The sequence below is a fragment of the Trachemys scripta genome, chromosome 22, assembly GCF_013100865.1.
Source record: "Trachemys scripta elegans isolate TJP31775 chromosome 22, CAS_Tse_1.0, whole genome shotgun sequence".
In the NCBI taxonomy this organism is placed as follows: domain Eukaryota; kingdom Metazoa; phylum Chordata; order Testudines; family Emydidae; genus Trachemys; species Trachemys scripta.
This window is the reverse complement of record NC_048319.1, coordinates 1,217,294-1,230,700: the sequence shown is the minus strand read 5'-3', so window position 1 is coordinate 1,230,700 and position 13,407 is coordinate 1,217,294. Positions and strand designations below refer to the sequence as shown.

At 48.5% G+C, this 13,407-nt stretch overlaps 1 protein-coding gene across 4 annotated transcripts in view; it reads right to left on the bottom strand.

Annotated features, from left to right (window-relative positions):
- Nucleotides 1-624: 624 nt before the first annotated feature.
- The window catches only part of MAST3 (microtubule associated serine/threonine kinase 3), a 70,189-nt gene continuing 57,406 nt past the window's right edge, over nucleotides 625-13,407 (bottom strand). For 2 of the 4 annotated variants that reach the window (XM_034754916.1, XM_034754919.1), the window contains 8 exons: nucleotides 13,218-13,372; nucleotides 12,455-12,687; nucleotides 11,378-11,578; nucleotides 10,540-10,766; nucleotides 10,205-10,327; nucleotides 8,253-8,389; nucleotides 7,331-7,512; nucleotides 625-6,602 (listed from right to left, as the gene is read on the bottom strand). In XM_034754916.1, the coding sequence (XP_034610807.1) occupies nucleotides 5,389-6,602; nucleotides 7,331-7,512; nucleotides 8,253-8,389; nucleotides 10,205-10,327; nucleotides 10,540-10,766; nucleotides 11,378-11,578; nucleotides 12,455-12,687; nucleotides 13,218-13,372 (2,472 nt within the window). In that variant the 3' untranslated portion in view covers nucleotides 625-5,388. The remainder of the gene's footprint in view (nucleotides 6,603-7,330; nucleotides 7,513-8,252; nucleotides 8,390-10,204; nucleotides 10,328-10,539; nucleotides 10,767-11,377; nucleotides 11,579-12,454; nucleotides 12,688-13,217; nucleotides 13,373-13,407) is intronic. The other 2 variants (XM_034754917.1, XM_034754918.1) reach the window with 1 other exon arrangement.

Sequence of the window (13,407 nt, the reverse complement as noted above, 5' to 3'; positions counted from 1 at the left end):
AAGTAAGGGATTACTTCTGATTAAAAGTGATGGGGGGGGAGGGAGGGTGACCAATGGTAAAGGGAGTACGACTGGAAAAGTTTGTGCACCACTGATGTAGATCATGGGTTGCAGCGAGCTTGTTACAGGCAGAGCAAAGGAAGGGAAGGAGGTCATGAATGGGAAATATTTGGTGGTGCCAGGTACTATACTCTAGCTCCTTGAGCTGGTCACTCTTGTGCATCCTTTTACTTGAGCAGATCAGTTGTCAATGCCACAGATGCAATCCTGGCCTTGAGCCTGCTGGCTGAGTTGACTGCATCAGGCTAGTGCTTCAGCTAATTTCAGGATTTTACTCTAGAATCTACTGGCTGAAGTTGGGATGTGAACTGCCATCCAACAAGATCTTCACACAAAGGAACAAACAGGCAGTGTAGTCACAGGCATGGAATTGCAAAATCTGGAAGGAATTGAAGCAGTTGTTACACTGCACGTCATTTACTTCGTGTTACACATCAGGAAGATTGGGTAGTGAACATGCAGGAGTAATAAGAAATTTATTTCCAAAATGTTCTTTAAAAGCTTCAATATCAGCAGTTCTGAACTAAGTAGTCCCCCCTTAGAACAGAAGACTATGAACTTCAATTCCATCTCAAGGAACAATTTTATTACAACAGGAAACTTTTTCTGAATATATTCATACCAAGACCAGCGTTCAGTACAATACAGGAAGACAAGGTCCTGCTTACTTTTAAGACATTTTCCATAAAAATCCTTTGAATACAACTTCTGAAACGAGTTTTATTCTTACATAATAGTTCTTCAGCCACTGTCCTGTTGAGACCCTTTTACACCTGCTCAGGGTAAAGGAGATGTCCATTTTTAGTTTTTTTTTCGAAACAACAATGCTAACTTCCTGAGTGGTTAATAGAGAAGGCAGAGGAAGCAAGCAGAAAACCTATCCTAAATAAGAGAGAGAAAAAAAAAAAAAAAAAAAAAAAGGAAACAACAACTGATTCTGCAGAAACAGGATTACAACAGAGAGTAATTGTTGGCAACGTCATTTCAGAAGCAAAAACACTTCATTCTGCATTGTCATCTAGCAAAGAACCATTTCGTTCACTAAACCCCAAGACCAGAAAGTGCTTCTGTGCCTCCACAGGCTGATGATGTGGAATTAATACATGCTCTTGGCCACCAACATTATTGTTTGCTTGTTTTCTGGGTAAACTACTACAAGGATTAACACAGGAGAAGCAGTCAATTTAAAACAGCCACACAAACGTAAAAAAACCAAATTCTGCTTAAATAAGCAATCAAAATAGAAAGCTAGCATCACCAGTTACTCTCAAGTCTGGGGTGGGAAAAGGAATCACTTTACAGTGGGATTGGTGCTACAAAATGGCATAGACATTAGCATTATACAAATAATAATAAAAAAATACCTTTCTGACAACTTTGCGCACATGGTTAGATATCATCGCAATACAAACTATACAGGGAGGGATATAAATAAGTGTTTTGACATAAAAGCCCAATACTTGCACTGTCAGTTTCTGCAAACACTGCAGTTAGAAAAAACACACATGCATTATCAAATGTAAACATTTAGATCATATAAAACCTTAGAAATGCTGGAAAATGCCAGAGGGACTCTTCATACAAAATCCACCAGCACAAGAGGGAAAGGGAGTTCAGAAATTACAACTAAAGACAACTGAGACAACACAGAGTGTAGTTTATTACATTTTTAATAAAAATGTAGGGCTCTAATTAAATGCTCCGTTCACTCAGAAACCTCTGTGGAATGTCTGTATGTTCTGAAAGCACATCCTGGGGAAGGTTTTAGAAACTAGCTGTAAGCAGAATACAGCAGAGAAACTACAAATCACTGAAAATAAACAAAAACTGTTAATATTTGCATGAAGATACTGAAACCTGGCCCAGGGAAGGAAGGAAACAGATGGATAAATTCCAGTTGTGCTTTTCCTAACCAACTCCCTCTCATGTGGAACATCTCAGAAAAGATGATCAAACTGATTAATTTATTTTGGCTCAGAGCTATTTAAATCTCTTGTTACAAGAAAAAAAAAGTATTAAACACAAACGAAAACCCTCTATACAATTATAAAAATCAATCTTGTCTAAAATAGGTGGTCTGAAAACAAGTCCTGTCCCCCCCCCCATTCTAAAAAGTCACAAGTAATCAGTAACCCTTCAGCTAATTTTCATTTGGTTCAGACACACATGTCCCTGAATGAGCTTCGAGGTCTGACAGATCTATCAAACCCATAGCTTGCCTACTTATTATATCTTCATTGGCAATCCTATTGCTTACACAAAGCCTGAAAAAACAAAGACTTTCAGAGGATAGGACTAAGCAGTATAGTGCTGTAGTTCTCATGCACGAGATACCAGATGGGGTGATCATACAACTCTTACAAACCTCTACAACTATCTAGGTTTTGCCTACATGTCTAAAAGTATAAACTGACCATTGCACGGACATTTAAAAGTGTGCCCAAGCTCAAACAGTCTTTGGAAGTCAGACCACGAGAATTCTACTTTTTCTTTTCCTTTAAAAATTTTAAAATTGGAAGTTAAAAAAGAATCAAATCTTGAGATGCTGTTAATGTGGCAGGAATGCACAAGTGACAGGGGAGCACCAGTGAGTCCTTGAAAGTTCACATAATCTGCCCAGATGTCATAAAAAGAACCCCCCCAGCACAACATGCAAAACCCCAGCTATTATTCTCTGTTTGAGGGTTGAGTTCCTGTTCTAGCCCCTGAACAAGGCTGACAACAGAAATAGCCACTGATACATTCTATTTGTGTTTTGTTTATTAAAGAATATACACTTTCCAAATGAGTTAGGAGAGCTTCAGTTGGAAAAGCTAGACTGGCAGGTGGTACTGCCCTGCCCTACTCCTGGGAGCGGTCATTGAGAGCACGGTTATATGGGAGAGAGGAAAAGGACATACCTGGGGTAGAGAACACGTTAAATAATTACATCAGCTTTGTTGGTGATGAGGTTTGAATGAGGGATTGGGGGGAGAGATGTTCAAGTGTTTTTTTTTAAATGAAAAATGGACAAATCTGCAAGTTCCTCTAAAGAAATCTCTTAATGTTCCGTGGCTCTACTCACAGTAAAGAGCTTAAGAAGGTGTCTCTTGTCAAGTTAAATTCATAGTCTTTCTGGTTTCCCTTTAACATGGGCGCACAATATGAATGGGACCAGAAAAAAAAAAGAGCAGCTGGAAAACAGGAACAGTTAAACAAGGTTAGACATCTGGTGCCAAGAGGTAACCTGCACTTGGCTGCTTATTCAGCACGTCAAGCCAGTGGGCAGGGTTTGCAGGCTCACCCTTTACAACAGGGCCTTGAGCTGAATCATGACAGTCCTCACATGCTGCAGATTCAAGGAAAGGTAGAAAGCACCGAGGGACGTTAGCCAGTCCAGACTTTCCTTGCCCATCATGTCTAGTCCTCTAATTTGGACTAGAAGGTGCATGAAGACAGGGAACACAGGACCTAACAATGCGACAAGAGGAGGATAGATTAGCTAATCCCAGTTGTCAAACTGCTTCTTAGGTGTCATCTTCTGATTCCAACAGATGGAATCCTGGAGCGGCTTATGAACTAACACTAAGGCATATTCTAGCCCAATATATCAGGTCTCGCTCTCATGATTTAAAGGAGTCTAATCCCTTGGTGCATCCCCACTTGCCAGCAGCGCCTCAAGTGAAAATCCCTCAACTTCCTCAGCTGCTAAAGAGCAATTTGATCAATCACCAAATGCCAGGAGATCCCCAAGCTCCATCTCTTGCAACTAAGAGTCACATGATTAAATCACTCCTGATGAGCCCAGCCTGGTGACCCTCATTGCCATGAGGCAGACATGGTAAGATTCTCAGCAGAGTCTCTTGTTCTGGGGGGAGGAAACACAATTAGCACCTAGGAGGGAGCAGCTCACCTCACTCTGCAGAAACTCCTTTGGCTGAGCTAGCAGCCACTGGAAGGCTCTGAATATGTTACCACCCAAGCTTACTTAGCCAAGAAAGATAACCACAATGTGGAAAAAACCAGAGGCAACTTCTATAGGTTACTAAAACATTCATTTTCTACCCCAAACACCATTGCTTATATGCAGCATCAATTAACATAGATGGGAACCGGCCACACACAGCAAGGGAGTTCTCACTCTCACATACAAAATCAATCTCATCTTGGCAAACGCACACAGAGGCCCGGAGCCGTGCTGCCCTTTATCAGTACCACTGTGTCCTAGAATTGGCCAAGTCAACATGTCAAAGAAGAAGAAGTGGAAGAGTAATGGTTCAGCGCACACACTAAAGAGGAGCTGTTGTTTGAGATGTATATACAACATTCTGGGGGAGAAATGTTCAATGCCAGTGACAGCACAAGGCCAGGATATGGAAACTGTTCAACAAGGTTTGTCTGGGATTTGTAATACTTGATTCATACATTCCTGGTGGGCATCAATCACATGCGTGTCCCCTGCCCAGGAGCATCATAAAACACCAAAGCAAAAATTCTTCCCAAACAAACATATTGGGGAGAGGGAAATTTATGCCTATTTCTGAGACATCTGGCATTGGCAAGAGTAGGGTACTGGACTAGATGGACCATTGGTCTGTTCCAGAACAGGAATCCCATCATTATAAAGTTACTGCTTTTACCTTTAATGAAGACCAGCTCTTCTGGGAGGAATAAGACACCTGTATGAAGATCAAAGCACCAAGACATACCCTGTTATGCATATCCCTACCAAAAACGGTATTTTAAAGCTTGTCTCTTAACTGTTTTCTTTGTGCCTTGCCACCTGAAACTGACAATAACAAAAGGGGCAAAACTAGTGGTTCTTAGAAATGACAGAAAACATATAGTGCATTTCAGAGGTGGGATTATAAACACTTACAAAACAGCAGTAATGCTTCTCCTAGCACAGTCAGTTGAGATGCCCTCAGATGCCTCCTCTTAGCTTATAAAGGTAATAAATTAGTTATAAGGATTCACGTCTAGTCCTTTCTATTTACAACGGGGTCCTGCTGAGGAAATGCCATCACAACAGAGCAGCTTCCTTAGCTCTACAAAAATATTAACATCTTTCCAGTTAGTACAAAAACCTTTTGTAAGTAAATTGGTCAAATTATTCCCCACCCCCTGCCAGGTCTGATGTTAAAAATGTTTCAGATGCATTTACTCTCACAAAATGCAGGTATGTAATTTGAAGAGCGCATCTCAGCAGCTGGATGGTATGTCAGTCTCCAACACAGATGTGCTTTTTCTGGAAGCTGATCCCTTGTGGAGTTCATGCAGAGTTGAAGAAGCCCTGTCACTTTGTCACCTGTTCACCTTTAGCAGTTCCTTTTGCTTAACGTGTGGCTATTACTCATCCTTGACTTTTTTACGAGCTTGATCATGCATCTTTTGTTGATTTGCTCTGGGTGTCTCATGCTCCTGCATTCCTGAGCTCCCCCACAACTTCAGCGTTGGAGGTGCTTTGCTCAGCTGGGGTGAGCCCACCATGTCCTTACCACAACATGTCCTATGCGGGGACCCAGACGCTGGTGAGGCCTCTTGTCCTGCACAGAGCTCTCTCTGCTCCCGGTTCTCTCTACACTGGGAGGAGACACTCTTGTATTCCACTGCTGTAGTTCCATCCACTTGTTCAGTATAGACCCTGGCCATCAACTGGATAGGGTAGGACCCTTGGCATTCCCACTCAGCTGTGTTAGTCTCCTGTTCATCACTCTCTGACCCTTGAACTGCTATCTGCGGCACCACAGTAGGCATCTGCTCTGGGTTTGGGGGCTCTGAAGAGCTACCAAATGCTGAACTTGGTCTGGTCTCCACCCAGGAAGCTGCATGAGGGGCAAGTCTCCATGGCGCACGCTCCTTGTCCGGCTTGGCCTCTACTTTCGTGCCATCCTCACTCACAGGCACCAGCTCTGGCTCATCAAAACTCACTTCTTGGACAGCTTCTTGCTTTTTAAAGGAGTCTCTGCGCTCCGACAGGTTTAGCCTCCTCATGACAACGACCTCCTGGTCACGGTCGTGCCTTTCCCCTGTCCAGTCTCTCATTCGGGGGGTCCCTGGGTAAGTCACAGCACACAGCTCTCCCGCCTGGACAGGAGTCTCCCGCTCCCCCAGAGCCTCCCCCATCCCATCTCCTGGAGGCATTTCCAGTGTGAGCTTCCGGCTGCTGATGGTTTTCTTTTCTGCTAGGTAGGTAGCAATTTTCTCAGCAGATTGGACTCGTTTTAGCAGAGGGGACCTGGGGCCTTCAGCACTCCTGGGCCGAGACACTTGCCTGACAATGGTGGGGGGAGATAGGGTCTTGCCCTGGAAGGAATGAACGTTTTTGGTGTAACTTGGTAGTGGCGATGGGGACCTTTGAGGAGAAGGCGGCTGTGGGACTGAGGAAGGAGTACATGCAAGGGGAGATGGGGGGATGCTGCTGGTGGACTTGCGGCGCCCCACCTTGTAACGCTGACCACTGAGCTTCGGCACTAGCCCATGAAGAGAGCTCGGTCTGATGTGTCCTGCAGGAGAGGTGGGGGTGCTAGAGGATGGGGAGGTGCTCTGTGGGGAGACAGAATCTGCCAGAGAGAGAGAGAGAAAGAGAGATCAGCTCACCCGAGATGAATACTATGCTCACATTCCCTACACATCACAGGCTTGGGCAAGGTCTGCATTTCCAGCATCAGCCTCACATACGGTGGGCCTGAATGAAATGTCCGCCAATCAAGGCACTTCCTGAATGGTTTGGAACCTGGCTATCTTACTCTAAGGAGCACTGCAAGTTACAGGGGGATCCACGTGCATACGAACCCAGCTGCAACCGCAGCTGACCTAGTGTTCCCTCTGGTCATTCTACCCTGTGCTTTATACACTGCGTTTCTCCTTCCTTGCCCCTTACTGTGAATTTGCAGGGAAATGTTCATTTACTCTGGAAGATTATTCCCAAGAGCCACTATGATCCTCCAACATGTCAAAATACCTTTCGAAAGGCAAGTTAGCAGTTGGGGAAGACAAGCCCTTTGGCACAAAGCACTGTCACCATAAATGCATGAGTGATAGACACACCCATCTGTACAAGTTAGCATACGTGTTCTCCTTTGGGGGAGCAGGCTCAGAGCGTCCACAACCCCTGAGTGAACCCTGGAGACCCAGTCGCATTCCCAGCCTTGATCCTGTTGCAGGAACAGCCTGAGGGCACACGCTATACAGCCACATACACCACCCATTGAATGGACAGAGCACGGGGCAAGCCATCTCACAAGTAGCAGAAGCTATAGTTGGGTGCGTGATCAGAACTAACCCCTACCTAATGGGAGGTCTGGAGCAGGGCTGCGGCAAGGAGTTGTAGGTCCAGGTGACAGACTGTGTGTGGGAGATCCTGGAAGGCTCTCGCTTGAGGACAGGGAGTGATGGAGGCCAGATGAGAAGCTCCGGCTGGTGTGCAGTACAGTCGTTTGCTTGGAGATCTTTTTGAAAAGGCACTTTCTCCTTTGAGAAGAAAAAAGCCCCAGGGGCAGGGTTTACATGGAAGGGCCCATTAGAAACAAACTTCACAAAACCTCTTTTTATTCCCCTTGGGCATTAAAAAACAAGATTTCTCCCAAGTCTGTCTTCTAGGGAGGTCTCCAACTCCAGGCTGAGTTTTCAGCCAAAAACTCAACTCTTCAGGATTCTGCATGCTATGAACAACGGGGAAAGGAATTTACTGCATCACCATTTCAGACAAAAGATGCCTTATAAAAATATTCTTTAGCAAGCTGCAAAGAGCCAGATCTGCCAACAAGCACATACAGGAACCTTACCATTAAAAGCTACTGCAGCCATTAACATCCAGGGCATTTTTAAAGTAAAAATCTCTATTCTTTGCCCTTGACATTCACAGCCTGTTTCACTGAGCCTTCGACCTCTGTTCCCCAGGGCATGCTATAACATATCACTGCCAGGCACCGTGGCTTCAAGAAGCTGAGTAAATTCCCACCCCTTCTGTTTGTGTGAAGCAAGGGGATGCTGGCCCAAGAGCAAATACAGAAGGCGCTGTTTGACTGATAACACTGAGAAGAATCATTCTCTCTGGTTGAGGCAGCATTTACTTTTTCCTTCCCCATCTTAGGTGAATAAACTCATAGCTCCCCAAGATACTTCAGGGCTCGCGTGCCAGCTTCTCGTCAGAGCTACACAGAGATGCCTGATAACGGAAGACATCCTGTTCCCAGACTATTTCTACTCACCGGTCCTGACTGTCCCTCTTCCTGCTTTTCTTACTCCTTCTAGCCATCCTGGTCTTGGAACTGTTTTTCCGAGCAGGACCGATTTTGATGGATGTGTTCTCGAGGGCGGTGGTTCGCAGCGCTACTTTGTTGCCACTCTGTGAAATGCACCAAGCGAGTTGTTGCGACGCACAAGACACGAACATGTTTACAGCAGATTCTAAGGCCAGAGGGGCCCCATCAGAATCATCTTGTCTGACCTCCCACGGAATAAGTGACTCGGTCCACCAAGCCAACAGCAGGAGTCATTGTCAGAGTTGGGATCGGGACTCAGGTAGTCTTGGCTCCCTGTCCACTGCTCAGACTGCTAGACCACGCCTCGCTCCTGGCATATGTTAGTGAGGAGGCTGAACTTCCATTTCAGTGGTGCTCTCACACTGAAGTTTCAGTCTCCAGCACAGCCTATGGAATGCACCATTGCCCTGAGGGGCCCCCCGTAATTAACCACATTGAGGAAGGGTGTAAACCCCATTAAAAATCTCTCGTCCATGGGCCACGGTACGTACCTACGCTTGTCTCACTGTTGCTGAGTCAAGGAGACAGGACTAGGGAGCGGACCCTCCCCCCCCCAGGGCCCAGTCTGCAGAAACACAAAGGTCCCAACCACCCCACGAAAATTGCCTTTTGAAGAGACAGACGTTTTGGGCAGCGGCGTCTAGGGCAAGGGGCTTCTCAAACTTCTCCACAGCGTTTCTAGAGAGCACTGCGTTGGATGTGCAGCTGTTTTGCAATACTCTATCAATACTGTATGCTGACCTGGTCACTGGGATATTACTGTGTACACATATTGGTCTAGTTTAACAGGGGGCTGTAAGGAAAAAGAAGCAGGAAGTGAAAAAATGGCTCAAGAGAAACTGCCCCTCAGCCAACACTTGCGGGCTATTATGGGCCATTGGCTCTGAGGACTCAGGCTCGATAGCCTGCTGAGCTTACAGGACTGGGTTTGTCCAGAAGGGTCTAAGCCCAAGAACACAGAAGAACAAAAGGACTACAGCCGTTTAAAAGGGACACGCTCTGAAGAGAAGGGAACCAGAGTTCAGACACCTGTTGGGTGTGTCTGAAGAAGTTAGTCCTGCCTACGGTTCCGTTGGTGGTAAGCCACAGACATGCGTGGAGACTGTTGAATTAAAATCCTCTTTTCTGAAGAAGCTTTGTTCCTACTGTTAAAATAAGCAATAGGTTTAAGGCGGCTGTTTGGTCATGGAACAGTTCTGGTCACACAACCCCGAAGGGAAGAACCTGGGTGTCTGAACTCTAATGGGTAAGCACGGTCTGTACACAGGGTGCTCTAGCCCACGGCCAAGTCTAGGAGTGAGAGAAATGTGAAATTACACCCTGGGATAGGCAAAGTCGTGCGGCCTGACACCTGAGGGGAGCAGCAAGAGACCAGAGAGAGACAGCTAGTCCTGCAGTCAAGATAGTCTTCCCACCCCTTTGCAATCATGCAGCCCCACCCACCCTCGCATTTGGGACCTCATAAAATCCTTAAGCCAATTCCAACCACTGCTTACATGGAAGACTACATTCGGCTGGATTTTCAGCTTCTTTTAATGGAATTTGCGGTGGGAAGCAAGGAGGAACAGCCAGGCCCCAGTGACCTGTCAGCTCTGTATATCCCATGTTTGAGAACTCTGCTCCAGGGGAGCAGACGCAGCATGCGAGTCAGAGCCACACTGTCCTGGGCAAAGCCAAGCAACAACAGAGAGGGTGTTATCGCTGGACTCCTGCTGATTTGTGAATTCCCTCTCTCTCTTTCAGATAATTAAACTAAAAGTTTGCTGCTCCAAGTCTTGACCAGCAGCTCGCTCCCGGGGGCTCAGGAGGCGTGTGCAGAGGGAGCAAAGTGTTAGAAGAAGCTGCACAAAGAGAGCAAAGCACCTGGTGCACGTTTACGTCCAGAGCAGGCTGCTTACCTTTAGCAGCAGCTCCACAACATCCATGTGAACTAACCCTAGCACAGACTCTCCATTCACGTGTGTGATGAGATCCCCAGCTCTCAGCCCAGCTTCCTGGGCAGGGCTCCCATCTTCCACGCTCTGGAATTGAAGAACCAGGAAACGTTACTTAGGCAGATCTTCAGGATTATTCACAGAGCGTTTAAGCTTCATTGCCAGTTGGCGCCACCTCCCTCTCCTCTTGAGAAAACATTAGTCCCTTTATACCACTGCTGCTCGGCATGCAGAGCACAGTGCTTTGTGCAGCACGACGCTGCTCCCTTCACATGCAGATTCCCCAGCCAGTCACTTACCCACACCATGTGATGCACCGTGTACACGTCGCTGTCCCCCATATACACACGAATGGCGCGCAAGGTGAAGCCATATTTCTTTCCAGAGCTGTGGATGATGATGGGTGGACGCAGGCTGGTGATGCTGAGGGAGGACTCCCGGCTCGGGGACGAGTCCCGAGAAGATGGGTTGGAAGAGAGAGAGTGTGGGGAGATGGGGCTCATGAGGGCTCCACTGGTACAGTCATCTACAAACAACAGACAGTGTCCGTTTCACCTTGGATCCCCCACGCCTGCCGGCACTCTGAGCAGCGGAGAGTCAGTCCTCTCACACCAAAGAGTAACAGGGCTGCCAAACTCTGCTGTTTTTAACAGGACTTGGCCTGGCAGACAACCGTATGTAGAAACTTCTTTGCCCGAGTGAGGAGCACCTCAGTCCACCCCACAAAGGAGCCTAAAAAATCTCACTCCCTTACCATTGTCTGCGCAGTTTGTCTCCCTTTGCTACTCTCTCAGCTTAGGCAGAGGGCAGATTTGCCAGCTTCCCTCTTGCCAAGAGCTGGTTCCACTTTGTGGCTCTTGTTCAGGGTTATCATTGCATGGGTCCCACTGCCGAGGGGCCCAGAGGAACCCAAGAGGGCATAACTGAGCAGGGACTGCCTGGGAGGCCTCCTTGGTAATGCTCAAGCTGGTGAAAGTGTAACAGACAATCAAAGCTACACAGGCCCGCCATTTGGGGGCAGGGCAGCTGGAGCCAAAGCACAGGAGTGCATGGTAGAGAGGTTCCAGACTGAAACATGCATTCGCTGATTACGCAGCTAACACCGTGCATCAGAGTCACTAGCTGCTTCCCACTGACCTGCGGTGATGATCAGGGACAGGGCTGAGACAGAAGCAGATTTAGGCACTCTGCTTCCTGAAGACACTCTCTGCTTCTCCAGAGAGTTCTTCGGACTCCCCAGCCTGCGGCCCAGCCCAGGCTCCAGGGCTCTGGGGGTGGAGTTCTTGGTGCCGGTGCTGTTGCTCCGCAGGCGGATGCGGTTCAGACTGACAACATCAGCTGGACAAATAGGGAGAAAGGGGGTCAGCAAGCTGGTACTGCAGTGCCATTCTGCTGCTGGCCGGCTGGGGGTGATTCTGAATCAGTCACTGGAACAGTATCAGGTCTAAGAGCCACAGCCCTTCCTGTCACTTCCCCCTCCTCATAGGTAACCAGGAACTGGCAAGGTTTAGACTCTGCTGCTAAGCAAATGCCCAGCCAGGGCCATCTTGTCCCCAGGGGGTTATTCCCACACATGGCTGTCTCCCCAGAAGCCCTTCCCCCATTTGGCTCCCTCTTCCATCAATGGCTCCCTCCCTAGCCTGTCAGTGCCTATTCAAGGGTACATGTGGGGCACCCTCTCAGACCACACACGCTGCCACCCCGTCCCTCCCAAAAGGGATCAAGGAAAGACGAGCTAGCACACACAGGGGAAGCGATCACCGTCCCCTTGAGGCACGTGATGAGCCCCCTACTACCAAGTGCCGCAAGCTTGAACGCCCAGCCACTCGGCACGGTGCAGGCTGTTCTGAACTTAAAACACCTACTCTGCAGGTCTCCAACTGTACCCATCAAGACAGGCAGGGAAATGATGGGGGAGAGAGAAGAGTGTGCCATGCCAACAGGGCATAAATACAGAGCATCTCTCCCCTGCACTGGAACCATGGGGAGTAATGGAGAACCCTGGAGCTAGGATTACCTGGAGGCTCTCCAGTGGCCTGGTCCTCTACCAGCCAACCCAGCGTAAATGCCCTGTACAATGTACACTGGCTCCTTCCCCAGCAGAAGGCCAGACGCGACGCTGGGACCCAGACTTAGCGCAGAGCTTTGCCAAATGGCAAAGGTGACGCCTGCGGTGTCCTGAATACCCAGTTCCGCCATCCACAACCCACGTACCTGATAACGCTGAGGACTTTGCTGCTCCTCCTGCCCCTGCTTCAGGGTCCCCCAGCACAAACATCGGCCTCTCAGCCTTTACAGAGCCTGGGCAGGGGCTCTCATCTTCGGAGGAGAAAGCAAACTTCGGCATAGTCTCCAGGCTGAAGGTGCTGGTGAGGGTGGCAGGGCTGCAGCTTCGCTCATGCCGGGAGGAGTAGGCCGTCGAGCCGCAGGACGTCCACGATCGGAGCCTGTTGATAGGGGAGAGATGGTTTGAGAGAGTAACCGAGGCTGGGGACACCACCACTGACACAGCACCACCACCATACTATAGGGCACAGCCCCCCTGGGCCACTTCTCCGACTTCAGGGCTAACTGGATTGCTAGCAGCCAAGGTCCCTGCTCTGGGGACTTCACCATCTCATCGTGGTTCCAAACTAGGAAGACCTCCTAGAAGACTCACCCACAGCTGGATCTCCTGCCGCCCCCTCAGCAAGGGGACTCCCCCACCCTCTGTCAGGCGACTGCTGGGAGCAAATCCCCGTATTTTACCTAGAGCAGAAGCAAAGCCCAGTACAAATGAGCGGCAGTGCCCAGGGCTGGCTGAGCTGCCAGGTCATAACAGTGTGAGGGTACACACACCCCACTCACCCCTGCTGCCTTCGGGAGCCCGCTTTCCCCTATAGGCACAGGAGCCTCGTGCTCCATGGAGGGAGATCTGGACAGTCTGCACCAGTGGCGGTTCAGCCAGGTCTCTGCAGCATCGTCCCTCCCAGCTCACCTGGTCTCTGTGCCCGACAGCCGGCTCTTGTCTTCGTCTCCTGAGCTCCTGTCCCACCGCTCTGTCCTGTCCTCTTTCTCCTCGCTCTGACTGCGCTCGGAAGACGAGAAGCTCAAGTTGGAGTGAGCTGCTAGGTACTCAGAGCTGCTATAAACCTGTAGCAAAGAGGCCAGCAGAAGGTAGAGTTCAG